This window comes from Microchirus variegatus (assembly GCF_963457635.1).
Source record: "Microchirus variegatus genome assembly, chromosome: 9".
NCBI classification, from domain to species: Eukaryota; Metazoa; Chordata; class Actinopteri; order Pleuronectiformes; family Soleidae; genus Microchirus; species Microchirus variegatus.
This window is the reverse complement of record NC_139810.1, coordinates 10,467,041-10,484,506: the sequence shown is the minus strand read 5'-3', so window position 1 is coordinate 10,484,506 and position 17,466 is coordinate 10,467,041. Positions and strand designations below refer to the sequence as shown.

At 42.8% G+C, this 17,466-nt stretch overlaps 1 protein-coding gene across 1 annotated transcript in view; it reads left to right on the top strand.

The window, feature by feature from the left end:
* The window catches only part of LOC310931575 (dedicator of cytokinesis protein 3-like), a gene marked incomplete at both ends in the record, with an annotated part of 80,627 nt that overhangs the window by 17,930 nt on the left and 45,231 nt on the right, over positions 1 to 17,466 (top strand). The window contains 3 exons of the mRNA XM_083894762.1: positions 579 to 619; positions 4,052 to 4,107; positions 14,921 to 15,017. Coding sequence (XP_083750888.1) covers positions 579 to 619; positions 4,052 to 4,107; positions 14,921 to 15,017 — 194 coding nt within the window. The remainder of the gene's footprint in view (positions 1 to 578; positions 620 to 4,051; positions 4,108 to 14,920; positions 15,018 to 17,466) is intronic.

The window sequence follows — 17,466 nt, the reverse complement described above, 5'->3', positions numbered from 1 at the left end:
CATCATTTACTGTTTCTTGTCATGTACCATGTAATCAGTACTGTTTTGTTTGTTTTGTAACAGTGGCTCTGTTCAGTTTGTTTAGGTCTTTTTAAAGTCTTGTGTGTGTGTGTATAAAGGCAATGTTGAGCCCTGCCAAAGAAACATTTCTGTCACTCCTTGGAGACGGATCAATAAAGTTTCACTATTCTATTCTTTTCAAGGCAGCATGCACCTTGAAATTTAGGAAGCGAAATCAAGCCACCGCTTTAAAAAAGTACATTATTAATTATTACAAATACTAATTTTATCCATTGTGTCAACATCGGTACAATAGGGCTAGAAAAGCACAGGTGTTACTAATGATATTGAAGATGGCTCTGAAGCCGAGAAAGCCAAATGGAACTGATTCATCGTTAATTTGATTATTCACACCTGTGTTTTTCCTGCTGTGACCTGTCAAACTTTCTGCTGCTTTTGAAAAATGCCTATAACGTCACTGCAACCATATCTTTTTAACATTGTCTGTTGATGTAGGCAGTGTGTTGGTACACGCTGTATATCCAGATATTCTGATGTGTCTTCTCATTTGTCTTCAGGTTGGTACCGAGGCTTTTCCACAAAGAAGCCTTCTATCAAGGTAATTATCGCAGCAAAACACTGACACTGTGTCAGTTCCTATACAATATTCTACGTCGCATGATTTATATGTGAAACAAAAGTGATGTAATTTTTAACTTAACTAGTTTTCTCCTCAGTACAATAGTGACGTAGCATGTAAGCAGACCATTCAGCAAAAGACACACATATTATTTGTCAGATGTAGTGACACCAACACATCTGTAAAACTGGTTGCCCTGCAACACAAAGTGATCTCTACATCAAGGTTTTTATTAAAAACCGTTGCATTTTCTGTGAATGATAATGTGGTGTCAGAGATGTGCATCCCAAAAATAACTTTGTCTAGACAACAAAAGAGCTTAATGACTGATTAACTGATAGCTAGAAAGGGAGCACTGGTTTTTATACAAATAGAAGTATCTTGACCTTTACTGCCTGAGGTGCTTTATTAAAGGCACCATTTTAATCTTGATATTCTGACACCATAGTGCAAATGCACACACACAAAAAAGCCTATAAATAAAATAAAATCAATGAACAATGAATTGTACTCATTGTAAGTACATCACACACACACACACACATACATGATGCACACTTTGATGTCAGGCCATAAGTGTCACTCTGAGTCTGCATAATACACTGTTTTGCCATCTGTGCATCAATAAAAATCCTGATTTTTTATTTTATTTTCTACCAGCAGATGGTGCAGTTAGTAATCTGAAAACCATGAAACAAATTAAATAAAATCCAGATTTTAATTAAAAGAAAAACAAGATGTAATCATCTTTAGCAGTAAATGTATTTGTCTAAATTGTTTTTCTTTACTAACTAGTGCAGGACAGGCACAGAGGTATTATGGTATTTTATACTTAATGAGAAAGGTGGAGGTTCAGATGGAGGTCAGGTTGCAGGGAATAAATCTAATCTTGTGTCTCACTTCAGAGATTGTTCATTTTGAATGGTTTGTGAAAAATCCTGTGGGCCGTGGTCACGAAGCAAATACTTGAACAATACAACAACAGTGCTCCTAACAGAGATCACTACTCTGCATGTTATAAAATAAAATACCAGGTATATTATTATCAGCAACATAAAAGCAGCAGATTATTTTTGTACTTTTCCGTGTTCCCTCGGATTTAAAACTGCAATGGCAGAAGCTGAAGTGTTATGTGATGCTGCTGAAAAGTTTCAAAGAAAGCACTAAAGCTGTCCAGCCCTGGTAAATGTAGGTGTTGGCGGCAACATGCTGTCCTTTTCTACTCTCACCAGCTATTTACAGTTCTTACTAACACCCTCCATTTTGTTATGCACTCTACTGCCCACATCAATTCGCCCTAATACTCACTCTGTGTGCAGCGAGTTAGTTGTGTGTTCGCTGTGGCTTGTTCTCCACATCTGGCAGATGAGAATAAGAAAGGTGAACTGAACAGTTAATCCAAACCACAATAAGGCCAATGCTCTTGAAATATACAGTATGGGTTTGCATCCTTTTTTTCACATGGGCAGAAGAGTATATGAAGATAGGAAGGTTTGAATCCATATTTACTGTAGGTCAAAGGTCAGTCAGATCAGTGTGGCATATTAAGGATTTTTTGGGGGCAGAAATACAGTAAGTAAACTACTGATATTTATATCCAGGATAACAAATGTCATCTGCTTTACCATCTCTGCTATAACTTCCATGTTAAAACTTCCATGAAACATCAGTGTGAGGAAGGGAATATTTAGTAGGACTACTTAGCCAGTGTGTTGTCTTTTGATTTCACTGAAGCTCTCTCTATAATGTGCAAAGGCCAACCAGTTCTTATCCCCAGAGCGGCATATACCGCTGTTCTGTCATGTCCCTCGGCATGTCGCCTGACGGATGCACAAGGTGTCCTTCCGTGACCGGGCTCTCATTTGACTCCAGTGTAAACCCACTGGCAGCGCATTTAGATGCTCAGAGCAGTGAACGTCAGACTATGAGGTTCGGGTTAGGCATCAGGATAGGACTGAGGTTAAGGAGGTTAGGGATAGTGGATATTCACTGCTTGCTCACACTCAGACAGACTTTTATTTTATTAATGTCATCAACATTTCCATGGCCAATAATAAATCAGAAATAGTTATAAGTAATGGAGTATACATTTCAGGCATGAGCACAGTGACGTTAAAGTGTGGACGAACACTCAGGACAGCTGCTCCAAATGCGCCACCTGGTGCGTCTCTCTCAGACGTGGAAGGATACCCTCTGCGCCTGTAAGGCGACACTGAGGGACGTGACAGAGTGGAAGTATGTGACGCTCTTGGAATGAAAACGAGCTGGCAAAGGCACAGGAAACGCAAACAAGACAACAAGACAACAATTCCCACGATAACTCACTGCTTTCTGACATCATCAAATTAGGTCTTTTGTGTGTTCCCTTGCAGCAGAAATGACCCACTGTGCAGGACCTTGCTTCATACAGGCTGCCATTTTGTGCTGCGGTGTTTCTACTGCAGCGCAAGTGGACAAACCAGCCAGAGCATGTGTTTTGAATGCGAACGCCACTTTAATTATCTGATGCAGTTGGGAATGAGAGGGTTTGTTTCACGCTGCAGTCACTAATTCTTACATACTGGACCTTTAGCCGTAAAGTAGGCGTGATAATTCCATTATAACCTTTCAGCATTTATTAATCAACTAATCTGAGAAGGTATGGCACTTGTGTAGCTCCTCTGGACTCTGTTTACAGCCTCACAAATAGATCTGTGGTGTGAGGGAGGCTGTGACCAATCAAACAGATAGACAGATTGCCGCTGGTCATCTAACTAACAAGTGTGTCTTTCCGTGCTCATCTGAAGAGAGAAGCTCAGGACAGAGAGCTGTGATCCCAAATGTGAATATTTTAATAACCTGCGGATGAAACTCAATATTCAACAATTTTCCCCAGCCATCCTCCCTACTGCAGTTTTAATTAGAGATGCTGATTTGACCACATGTGAACGTGAGTGTCAGTTGAGTGATTCAGCTGACGTTGCTTCAGATCCCTCCTTCACCCTCAGTGGATAGGATATATGTTTTTACGAGCATTTCCCAAATTTCAGAAGTTTGAGGCCCTGAAGTTTCTGCAAAACATTCCTGAATATCTCTATTATCAATGTGCAATCATCTTAAGTAAAATGACAATCATAATACTCTCATTACTGACAAAATACATGTGTGTGATTATAAATAAACAAAATATATCACTTTTTACCAAACAGATTTCAGTATCTTTTAGTTAAGCTTGCCCTCAGAGCATAGAATAAATATCCATCTGCAAGGTAAGCATGCCAAGAACTACTTTATATAATTCTAGCATTTAATATGTGTTAGCTGAGTCCACCAAAAAACACAAACACAACACACACACTGTATTTTACTTATGCATTGCAGGAGGATTCAGAACATACTCAGTAATGTCTCCGCTCCTTCTTCTGTCCACAGGGTATTTTCCCAGTCAGCTATGTCCATGTGAAGAAATCCACAGTGACCAACAGAGGGTGAGTTTCATGATTTCAGGATCTTGTTTCATTTTACTTCATCTTGTACAAGATCCAAATTAGCAGCACTCTGGTCTAGTTTTTAAAAAAAAAATTTTTTTTAATGAAATTTATTGTGAACACTTATGCACCCACAAACATGTGATACGAACAAAAGAAAACAAAGCAGAAGCAGCGAGCCATTGTTTCAGATATGCCGTTTTTGTAATGTTCGCAGCCACCCACAGTAACAGAGACACCAGTTTGGGCTTGGATTGCCTCCGTGCACTTATAAGCATTCACTATGAGTTGCACTTGAGTCAATTTACTTTCTGATACTATCAATAAAGGGACCTTAATTGATAAGCCTCAATTTTATGTGATTTATTTTATCCAACCACTGACTAAAGTTATGAGGGACAGTGATTATGTGGGACAAAGGTTGTTGAAGAATGGAGAATAGAGGAAGACCACAGAGAAGGTTCATGGATGCTGTGAAGGACACAAGGACAAGATGGAAGCAGATAATCCGCTGTGGTGACCCCTAAAGGGAGAAGCTCAAAGGGGAAGAAGTATATCACAATATATTCCACTGTTTTAGCTCCCAGAATGTGGTCTTTTCTCCAGGGCTAAAGATACGGTTACATCCATACTACTCCATTTTGTTTTAAAACCTGCTCTTTATACTCCCATTATCCACACTACCCCAGTTTTTTTGAGCTCTCCCAAAATGGAGAAGTTAAATAACTCTGCTGGCTCAGTTTTCATGTGAAAAAGACTGGCAAAAAATGAAGACCTTTGGAAACAACGACACAATTGCCTGCATTCACTTCCTGATTGGTTCTTATCGGCCATGACTCAACTCTCAGCTGTGAACAAAGTGCTCCCTTAATACTTTTTCACCTCACTGGTTCGATTACAGTATGCCAGTGATTCGATTTCAAGATGCACTGCATAGATAGATAGATAGATAGATACTTTATTCATCTCACAGAGAAATTCACAGTTCAGCAGCTCCAGAATATGTTACAAGATAGAAACATAAGAGGCATGCAATTATATGTACAGTCTAAATATAAACTGAACCATATGTTTAAAAAGAAATAATCAAAAAGATATAAAAAATATAAAGACGTTAAAAAGAATGAGATGAACATGTACATGTGTGCGTGCGTGTATGTGTCATGTATGAAGTAGATTGAAGAGTCTGATGGCATGGGGAGGAATGATCTCCTCAGTCTTTCTGTGGAACATGTGTGCTTGTGTGTATATGTCATGTATGATGCAGATTGAAGAGTCTGATGGCATGGGGGAGGAATGATCTCCTCAGTCTATCTGTGGAGCAGGACATTGACAGCAGTCTGTCACTGAAGCTGCTCCTCTGTTTGTGTATGGTGCTGTGTAGTGGATGGTGTGGATTGTCTATGATGGACAGGAGCCTGTTGAGTGTGCGTCGTTCAGCTATGGATGTCAGACTGTCCAGTTCTGTGCCTACGACAGAGCCTGCCTTCCTTATTAGTTTGTCCAGGCGTGAAGCGTCCTTCTTCTTTAGGCTGCCCCCCCAGCACACCACTGAGTACAGGAGGGCACTCGCTACCACAGACTGGTAGAAGGTCTGTAGCAGCTTCCTGCAGACGTTGAAGGATGCCAGCCTTCTGAGGAAGTACAAACGACTATGTCCTTTCCTGCACAGAGCATCTGTGTTGGTGGTCCAGTCCAGCCTGTCATCCAGCTGTACTCCCAGGTATTTGTAGGTGTGCACCACCTCCACACAGTCCCCCTTGATGAGAACTGGTTCTGGGTGCACCCTGGATCTCCGGAAATCTACAACCATCTCCCTGGTCTTGGTGGTGTTTAGGAGCAGATGATTGGTGTCACACCATTTGACAAAGTCCTGGATGAGCTCCCTGTACTCATCCTCCTTTCCGCTCTTGATACAGCCAACAATGGCTGTGTCGTCCGCAAATCTCTGCACATGGCAGAGCTCTGAGTTGTGCTGAAAGTCAGATGTGTACAGGGTAAACAAGACAGGAGAGAGCACAGTCCCCTGTGGCGCCCCCGTGTTGCTGACCACCGTGTCAGACCTGCATTCCCCCAGTCTCACATACTGGGGTCGGCCGGTCAGGTAGTCACTTATCCAGGAAACTAGGTGTGAGCCCACTCCCATCCCAGAAAGCTTGTCCCTCAGGAGCAGAGGCTGGATGGTGTTGAAGGCGCTGGAGAAATCCAAAAATTTAATTCTCACAGCACCGTTGCCTCTGTCCAGGTGAGAGAGAGATCGGTGTAGCAGGAAGATGATGGCATCTTCCACTCCCACCTTTTCCCGGTAAGCAAACTGTAGGGGGTCAAGGGCGTGGCAGGTCTGTGGCCTGAGGTGATGAAGCACCAGTCTTTCCATGGTCTTCATCACGTGCGACGTCAGGGCCACAGGTCTGAAGTCGTTCATCTCTCCAGGATGGGGTTTCTTTGGGACTGGGATGATGCACGATGTCTTCCACTGCTGGGGAACCTTCCCCAGTCCCAGGCTCAGGTTGAAGATGTGCTGAAGCGGGTGACCCAGTTCCCGCGCGCAGGCCTTCAGTAGTCGAGGCGACACTCCATCTGGACCTGCAGCTTTGTTAGGGCGCAGCCTCCTCAGCTCTCCATATACCTGAGCTGCTGTGATCGTTGGTGGTGTGGTGGGGGGTTGGGAGTTGTCCTCATCTGTGTTTGTGGAGGCTTGTGTGAGTTGGGGGGTGAGGTGATGGGTGAGGGCAGCTGCATTCAGATGTGTGAATGGGATGGGGTGATCAAACCTGTTAAAGAACTGGTTTAACTGGTTTGCCCTTCCCACATCGCTCTCCATGGGGGTTTTTCTCTTGGAGCTGCAGCCAGTGATTGTCTTCATGCCCTCCCACACCTCCCTCATGTTGTTTTCCTGCATCTTTTGTTCTATCTTCCTCCTGTACTGCTCCTTCGCCTCTCTGAGCTGGACTCTGAGTTCCTTCTGTATCCGCTTGAGCTCCTGGGTGTCACCATCCTTGAAGGCCCTCTTTTTCTGGTTCAGAAGACCCTTGATGTTGCTTGTAATCCAGGGCTTGTTGTTAGCAAAGCAGCGTACAGTTCTTACTGGAACAACAACGTCCATACAGAAGTTGATATACTCAGTTGTGCAGTCAACCACCGCCTCAATGTTCTCATTGTGGGATCCATGCAAAGCATCCCAGTCTGTGGTCTCAAAGCAGTCCTGTAGGGCCAGTTCAGCCTCCGGAGACCACTTCCTGAATGAGCGTGTGACTGTAGGCAGCCTCCTCACTCTTTGGATGTAGTGAGGTTTTAACAGGACCAGATTGTGATCAGCTTTCCCCAGTGCAGGCAGGGGGGTGGTTGTGTATGCATCCTTCACGTTTGCATACATCAGATCTAAAGTCCTATTCCCCCTGGTGTTACAGTCCACGTACTGGTGGAAAGCAGTCAGTGTTTTGTCCAGAGTAACATGATTAAAGTCCCCAGAGATTAACACAAGAGCCTCTGGATGCTGTGTTTGTAGTTTAGCCACAGCGCTGTGGATGACGTCACGCGCAGCCTCCGCGTCTGCCCGTGGAGGAATGTAAACAATGACCACGATGGCGTGGCTGAACTCTCTGGGCAGGTAATATGGTCTTAAACTTACCGCCAGGAGTTCAACGTCCCTGCAGCAGGTGGAGATTTTAATCCTCACATGTCCAGGATTGCACCAGCGTTTGTTTACATACAGCGCGAGTCCCCCTCCTTTGCGCTTTCCACAGGCTCTTGTGTCTCTGTCCGCTCTGACTGTGCTGAACTCCGGTAGCTCCACGTTAGCGTCTGGGATGCTGTCCGTTAGCCACGTTTCAGTTAAGCACAGTAAACTGCACTCCCTGTAGATCTTGATGTTCTTTGTCAGCGCAGCCAGTTCGTCAATCTTATTCGGTAGTGAGTTCACATTCCCCATGATCATAGAAGGTACCGGAGGCTTGAATCTCCACTTCTTAGCTAGCCGCCTAGCTTTTAGCCTAGCGCCGGCTCTGCAGCCTCGGTACGGCTTCCTCACGTCCACAGGTAAACACGGAGTCACACCGATGCGGGACTTTGCTCTCAGAGTGTGTAAAAAGTTGCTCGAATACACGAGTCTCGGCGTAGAATAGTCCGTATCCATGGGATATACTAATAATAGTTTCAGTAGAAACCAAGAAAATTACCTTCAAGGTAGAAATAAAGAAATTTAAAGTGAGAACACCCGGAGCTGCTAAAAAGGCTGCCACTCGCGTCGGCGCCGAAATGCGATTCGCATCCGCAGTTTTCTATACAAATGCACGTGGCTGCTCTGCCATCAGTCAATAGAATCAGTCAGATAGAAATGTTCCACTCTGACTCTCCTATACCCCCCCCCCCCCAAAAAAAAACCACACAACTAAATGCTTCTAGCAATTACAAAATCAACAAGTAATGTTTTCCAAACCTGTATACATGTTCGTTGAAATATAACATTATCTGTTATTGACTTTAAATCTATTTCTTATTAAGCTGAGACATGTAGTAAAATCAACCACTTAAATTTACTGCGGCACTCAGTATTTTATGTAAGAATGGAGTGCAATTCAAAATACTGCAGACCAGTTGATGATTTTCTCTACAGATCCATCTACGAGAACTTTACAGAGACATACTGGAAGATGATATCATAACACCTTTTTTTTTATAGCACTTATCTAAATAAGGTTACATAGTGCTTTACAAATACTTGGGATAGAATAATCCAGAATTAGATAAAATAAAGCCTGTCAATACTTTCTGTAGAGATGTGAACTAAAACAATAAAATAGTCTTCACTCTTTACAAAGAGAGAGCAATCGACAGATCAATGACAGGGCATTGACATGTGTATCCCTCCCTCCTTTGTCATCTAATTTACCCTCACCAGTGATCTGTGACGATCTAATCTTGAAGCAAATTACCACTTGTCAACTTCTGATATGTACCTGCATGCATGCACACACACACACGTACACACAAACCATCTACATTTCCTGTCACAATAGCTGTCCGCAGCCACAGAGGCGAGAATAGAGACAAAGACTCAGCTCTTTATCAGCTGCACTTATTGATGTTCAATCTGAGACCTTGAGAGGTTTGATTGTGGACTGGGACTTTGCTGTTATGTCACCACCCTCCAGTTGAGTCACCACATAGCAGGAGGACTCTTGTTTGCTCTCAGACAATTAAAAGTGCAGACTTGGAAACTGACATTATTATACACCCGCACTCCGGGAGTTGCACTTTGGGAAATCTGCTTTGCTGTCTCATGGAGTTAATGAGGTGACACACCTACTGCATCTCTATAGTTCTCCCAAAGCATACTCTCCACAGACTATCACCCTGATTCATAGTGTAATAGAGATGTTTCCCTCGTTGCAGGAAACAGTACATTCTGAAAGTTTGCAGCTGAGGTCAGAACAAAGTGTCACCAGAGATTTAACGTGTGCTTGAATGTTACTGCAGAGCCCCACCCATGTTTATAACTGCAACCAGAGATAATATTATGCTCTCATCATGATTTAACCTCACTGTCATTTCATCGCAGATAAATCTTTAAAATGATGCCTTGAGGCAGCAACATGCATGCATGTACTTTTCTGTGTTTCTGTTCTTTTTTTTAAGGGCTACCAAAAGATTAACATTTTTAATCAGATTAATCACAGGGTAGCTGTGGATTAATCACGATTAATCACGATTAATTACCATTCGTAAATATGCCAAAAAAAATCAAATTTTCTCTTTATATTGTTGTAGGAACGGAGAGATAAATAAAGTATGTGAAAATATAAATGTAAAGAAAAATAAAATACTGTAAATAACTTGTAAAAACCTATACAAACTTAGTAAAAAATAAACATTACATTGTAAATAACCCACATTATAAGACAATATAAATAAATAGAACAAATAAAATGCTGTAAAAAAAAAACTATACATTGCACTGTAAATAACTCACATTATAAACAAAATATAAAGTATAGAATTTAAATAGTTGTCTTGGGGGAACTAAACCCACAGCAGGAAATTCCTCATCAGCACTTTGAAGCACTGCTTCTACTAGTAAGTGTTAGCGTCAGCTAGCATTCTGACGCTAATGTTAGCTGCTGTCTGTGTCCCCGTTAGTTAGACAGTAGTGTTGTCGGTCAGGAGTGATTCGTTCGAACGTACGAATCATTTGAGTGAACGAACTGACTCGGATCACGTCATGAACTGATTCGTTCCTTTCTTAGTTCAGTTGAGCTCAGCAGTGAGCGTGGTGGTCGGGAGAGGAACTGCCGCGTGCTGTGAATCACTCGTCAATCTTCGGCAAAAGACGCCAGCCAACGTGCGCCGAGCGAGGAGGGAGTGACTCGTAAGAAGAACTGTGTCTGCCGTGCTGCTGTGATTCGTTCACACTGTCAGTTCACTGACACAGTCATGATTCGCGCGTACGAACGAACTTAGACAGAGAGAGAGAGAGCTGTGAGAGTTCTGTGTTCGCGAATCATGAAGAGTCAGTGACAGCGCGAGCTGAACGTGATTCATGTCCTCCTCCGTGACAGCTCTCTGTCTCTCTGTCTAAGTTCGTTCGTACGCGCAAATCATGAGTGAGTCAGTGAACTGACAGTGTGAACGAATCACAGCAGCACGGCAGACACAGTTCTTCTTACGAGTCACTCCCTCCTCGCTCGGCGCACGTTGGCTGGCGTCTTTTGCCGAAGATTGACGACTGACGCTGAGAGACGAGCTGACACACAGGGAGGAGGTGAACTGACGCTGAGAGACGAACTGACACACAGGGAGGAGGTGAACTGACGCTGGGAGACGAACTGACACACAGAGAGGAGGTGAACTGACGCTGAGAGACGAACTGACACACAGAGAGGAGGTGAACCGACGCTGAGAGACGAACTGACACACAGAGAGGAGGTGAATTGACGCTGAGGGACGAACTGACACACAGAGAGGAGGTGAACCGACGTTGAGAGACGAACTGACACACAGAGAGGAGGTGAACTGACGCTGAGAGACGAACTGACACACAGAGAGCAGGTGAACTGACGCTGAGGGATGAACTGACACACAGCGAGGAGGTGAACTGACGCTGAGAGACGAACTGACACACAGAGAGCAGGTGAACTGACGCTGAGGGATGAACTGACACACAGAGAGCAGGTGACGCTGAGAGACGAACTGACACACAGAGAGCAGGTGTACTGTCGCTGAGGACATGAATCTCGTCCGCGCTGTCACTCACTCTATGACCCGCGGCGCGCACGTACTGCACTCAGGGAGGAGGTGAGTCACGTAGCGGGGCACTGGGCTCCTGCTTAGAACTGAACGATTCGGTGAATTAATCTTTTGAACGAATCATTTTAATGAACTGATCCAAGTGATTCAGTACACTCAAATGAACTGCCGATCCCATCACTATTAGACAGTGACTGTTAATGTTATGATTATATCATTATCTGCGCCAGTAGCGCCACTTACAACTGTGTGTCTTTCTTTCTTTTTTTTTCTTCCTCTTCTAACTACCTGATTGATAACTCCTCTTCATTTTCCTCCAGCTTCACACGGTTAACGTGAGGTGACGTGGGGCCTCTTTAGGGAGGTTTCCTACTGAGATGTCAATGCAAATCAACCCTTGTTGTTTAAGGGAGACGGGGATGCAGCTGGTCACTGATGCATTTAGGCTCCGAGTGTCGGGAGCCCCCCTATCGGCTCAGGCCCCAAGCAGTTGCCCGCCGCCTTGCCTGTTCATAAACTGCACATCTACGTGATGAAAGTGCGTTAATGCGTTAAAAAAAATTAACGGGTTAATTCCACAAATTAATCATCCTGCATTAACGCGTTAATTTTGACAGCCCTACTTTTTTTTGTTACTTTACTCTGAAAGCAAATATTTTGTGTAATAGCCTTTGCAAATAGTCTTTGAATATTTTTACTGACCATCAGTAGCTTACATAAACAATTTTTAGGTTTCTCAAACTGTGTACATTCTGAGAGGAAATCACTTTCCTAACCACAGGTGTCAGTAATCTGTATCTGAAACCTGAAACTGGAAGACCTTCTAGTGGTGGGTGGTGCATTTTCAGGGTCATGACAGAGAGGCTCTCTCCAGATTAGCATGTCATAGTTGTATTTGTTTCCAAATGTCCTAACCAACTAAGACAGGTATTTGAAGAAGTTTCATGAACCCTTGCAGTGTTCCTTTTGCGTATAACAATCATGACTAGCATTTTACAAGGCTCCTGTTGATGCAGACAAGGGCAAGTGCCACACACACTGCCCTGAGGGGGACCATGGATGGTCATTGATTACATTGAACGGCCGACCATTGTGGTGGTGTGTCTTGGGCTTTTAGGCTTTTAAGCTGCTGTCAGTGTTTTTTTTTTGGTCTAACTTCTAACTTCTTGTATAGGGAATTATACAAGAAGTTATGTGTCCATGTCAACTCATGGACACATTTGATGAGTGGAAAGCATAACTTCATCACTTAACTCAAGTATTTCACACCAGCTTTAAGGACCACACAGGGAAGTAATCGAGCCAGGCTAACACCAGACAACGATAGAGCGAGTTGTCTTTCAACTTGAAGGTTGTGGGTAAGATTCCTGGCTCTGCTAGTGTACATTACGCTGTGCCCCTGGGCAAGACACTTTGCTCCTGATGGCTGTGCCGGCAGTCTGTGAATGGGTATGAAAGATGAGTGATATAAAGATTTGCTGCACATAGATGCGCTGTGTGAATGGGTGAATTGCAAAAACTGTAGTGTAAAGCAGCTTTGAGTGGGTCATTCAGACTAGAAAAGCGCGATATAAACAGACCATATACAGACCATTTACCATCATAATCTCATTTGAGATTTAATAAATTCTGGAAGGGGTGTAGTCATCTCCCACTTTCAAAAGGCATGACCAACAGACAAAATGTCTATGCAATTGGATTGACCTACAACTGATCTGACCAATATGTGACCCAACACAAGTAAACCAGCAACAAGGTGGCCCAGCAAAAACCGAGTAAACAAAGAAAATACATTTGTTTTTTACAAAATGATGCAAGTTGAAGTTTCGAAGAAGCTATTATATGCTTCACAGTATTGTGGGTCTTAAAGCCATAAACTTTGTATTTGAATTATGGTTGATTGATCGCTGTGAATCGTTTCCTAGTTAGGGTGAGGTGATATCACATTCCAGTGCTTTTGGTCTTGTTTTTGGCCAATCAGCTGCTTGTCACGGAGGAAACACATGGCTAATTAATATGCAGGCGCTGCTGCAGAGGCTCCTCACTGCTACTGGTACTTCGAGAAGCTGCATGTTTTCACCGTTGAATAAAGATGGACAAGGAAAAACACTTTGCTAAAGAACTAAATCGTGGCTGTACTCCTTAACGAAGACAGGGGCTTCTGGTCATGCCGACGCCGATCTCAGTTCTGCTATTCTAGAAGACATGTTAGCATTTAAACTAGCAGATTTTATCGAGGTAACTTTATTAGCTAGCGTTAAGCTAGCATTTAGGCTAGCCTTTTCATCGTCGCAAACTTTCAAAAGGGGTATGTACAACGGGGTCGCACCTATGTTCCCCGGTCACATACAAAGCGGGGAACATAGGACCCGGGGAACATAGATACGGTCCCTGTACAACAAACAGATTGATTATTTAGTGGCCAAAAGAGATCGCATATTAGGCAGAGCAATGGAAAAAATGTTTTCTAGTAGTGATGCCTATCTACTAATGGTGTCTTATGACCTTTGCTCGGAGGAGCTCCGCGGAGAAAAAAGTGTTTGTTTGGTCCCCTTAAGAGATTCTGAAGTTCTTCAGCTTGCCAAAGGACCTCGCCTGCAGTACAAAATCAAATTGCTGCAGATTAGCTGGGTTCACCCAGGCTAGAAGTTATCGTTAGCATGTCATCAAAGAAAACACAGGTCACTACTTTGTCATCCCACCTCATTTCCACACCTACAAGCCCCATCACAAGTGTTACCACACTGCTTACTCCTGGTACAACATCCTGCTTTGTGACCATATTGAGTTATGACCACAGAGGGCGCCGCTGTTACGTGGATTTGACTGTTGTTGTTTTGTGTAGGAGTTGGTAGCTCTCTCGGTGTGGCTGCACACACCTGCGGCCATTTATTCAGTTCATCACACACTGCTCAATTCGTGACAGCATGGCCTCATCACCACCACTTTTATATACCCTACAGTGCTAGCGTTTCCATGGTTACAGTGCATGATGTTGCAAAACAGTGCTGAATGTTGTTCTCATAATGTCCACTATTAATGTTTTACAATCTTTGTGAATATGTAAAAAATAATATTGTGGATTTACATGCAACATACAAGGACATATTTCATCAATCATTATTCAATGAATGTAATTATTCTTTATTTATCAGGGACAATGCAGAGAGACTTAGTGGACATAAAGTACATCTGATGAACTGCACATAAAGTATATAGCAATGTACTAGTTTGCAGCTCCTGCCCCTGGCTGGGCTTTTCGGAAATAAAAAGAGTATCACATTTCTCATCTACCTAATACAATGTATTAATTAACACACACATTCATAATAATCCGACCTTAATGAGACTACGTATTACAAGTGGCTACAATCATGTTTTGTTGTCTGGCACTTATTGACCTTTACAGTGAAAGTTTAGAAATATTTTATCAGTTTTATTTAATTAGGCATTGAATTCCGGATGTGACTTCCTTTGATGGAGAAAGCTGATTGCCCAAACCACATTTGGGCTCACACTTGTGTGCGCTCACATTCCTACATGTCATTTTTTTTATTCTTTGCTGCAGGTTGTGCGAGACAGTGGTGCCCCTGGAGGACCCTATTATCACAGAGACCACCTCCACTCTGCAGGAATGGGGCATTCTCTGGAAGCAGCTGTATGTGGTGAGTAACACTAAGCAAAAAAATATGAGACATGGAAAACAAACAGTTTTTACCAGAACAAGCTACTGTCATTGTTTCATTTGTATCCACCTGAGGGGCTACTCTGCATCGGATTCAACACCTCTGCCACCAATGAGTGGTGAATAACCTTAGATTCAGCCCAAACATACACTGACACTCGTTTAACTTTCGTGTCATTCTGACTACCAGCCTACAGTTTCACATACAATCTGTGTAGGGACAGAAATGGAGGTTGAACACAGATAATGGCCCGCAGACCTGTCATATGCAATTTCATGCTGTGTCATTCAGCCATTGATTGATCTCAGCCTGCCTCTCATAGTTTCTGCATCATCCCTTAAGATCCACCACCTTCAGACAGCCTTAACTTACCGAGCAAAAGTGATTACTGGAAACATAAAGTATCCTTAATCCAGCTGAGTGTGTGAGTGTGTAGGGAGCAGGCAGAAGTGGTTGGTAGGGTTTGAATGTGGAGACGTTGCAGAGTTGGCATCAAGTTTTTTACATAACCTCTCACTGTGGACTGCTCATGCTCTGAGCAGCTAAGGAGCCCAAGGCATTTGTGTAGTGATGTAACTTCCTCTGAAGCCCGACTAATGTGAAGTGCTGATTTAACAGTGCTTGTTTTGGTGCTCACCCCCTGTGTGATATGGGCCATGTTGCCACAGTTGCATCCATAATAACGGGGGCTTCTCATTGGCTCGATGTTGATACATTTTACCTTATTGTTGCCAATTAGAATTCATGGTACCACTTAAGGGAGCAATGGCCTAAGCATAACTGTGTATCTGTTATAATGCACATAATTAGCCCTGCAGAAGAGTCATCCGAGAGGGCTCATCAACACTGACAAAAAAAATTGTTGTTTTCAGCAGCAACCAGCCTTTGAGAACAGGAAGTGTTATCCTCGTTAAATTTACACGGGCAGTGTGGTGGCAATCTTTCAATTAATGTAAACAAACCTGGGTGGTAATGTAGGTTTGTCCTGCCATGGCCAGAATAGAGAGAGAGATGTAATCACTGCTCTATGAGAAATGGTCATGATACTCTTTACAGTGAGAGGTCAAACATTGTTGTCCATTTACGTGTGCTGCAGTCCGACAGAGGGGTTAACTTTGAACTTAATTGTGGGATAGGCAGGATTGCCTGTGTTTAAATCCTTCCCACTAATCTATCCTTCTCTTAAACAGTCTGTTGACACATATATGGACACTTTAGCTCATCATCCCAGAGTCTTTAAGGTTTTTTTCTTTTTTTAAAGTTGCTTTGCAAATTATGCAGTTGTTACTAATGCTGGAATATTGACCACCCACTCTCTCAGAACTGCCCTTCCCACAAGAAACCGCGACTTACCCGGTGGAAATGCGCACATTGATTTGAGTGGCAGCGATCAGCTCCGGTGACCGCATCGCTTACGTTCCGCGGCGGTGACGTGCCAGGTTGAAATCAGGGGTTAGTCTGGTTCCGGTGCCGATGGTCTTCACTGTCTATTTTGGTTCGTTTAGAACTATGCATATACGAAAGCAAACCATACCCACGTCTAACATTTTTCTGACTGGTGCGGACCAAAGCAATCAAACTATAGGTGTGAAAGCGCCCTCAGTCAGAATTGTTTGTCTCTTCAGTATTGGGTACCCATGAGAAAAAAGGATATCATGGTTCAGCTCATTGGTTACTAACAGATGTACAATATAAGCTTTTCAAATGTTTGCAAATAGCTTTACAATCATTAGGTGGCTAACTAACTGCTAGTATTTTTTTATGTATCTGCCAGGACCTGTCTTCAGTGTCACACATCAATGTCACACCCCGTGTTTTAATTCTAGACAGCACTTTTGCACATGTTCACCTTCTTAAAAGGACAACCATGGCCAGTAACACATTATTTGTCCAGAAGAATCATGTGGATCATCATAAAGGCTGATATGCAGATGTTTTGTTTTGTTTACATCTATTCCATGAAGGTGCATGTTGTCACACTTTAGCTATGACATGGTTTTGATTCGGTAACAAAACCAGTTGCCGCTCTTGCCGAATTTGTATTTTTTTTTTTTTATAAAATATGATCAACGACAGCAAGCAGCAAAAATATTTTCAATGGTACTTAATGTTTGATTTTCCTTTTTTACCACATTGAAATAAAAAAATCTGAATTAATATAGACCAGAATTGATAATCCGGATATGATTCAGAACCGGAATTGATGAAATTCAATTATATTATATTATCTCACATTACCTGATTCAATTATGCTGAAAAGTTTTTTGAGGTCAGTTGATCAATAATGCCTGAAATAAGCTTCCTATTCCAATTGCATTCCATTAAACTGCCCTGTGTTTAGTTTTTAAATGTATTCACAAACACACAGAGGAGATTGTGTGAGATTAATTCTGGGATGAGTTTCATCAATAGTATTTCACGTACCCTC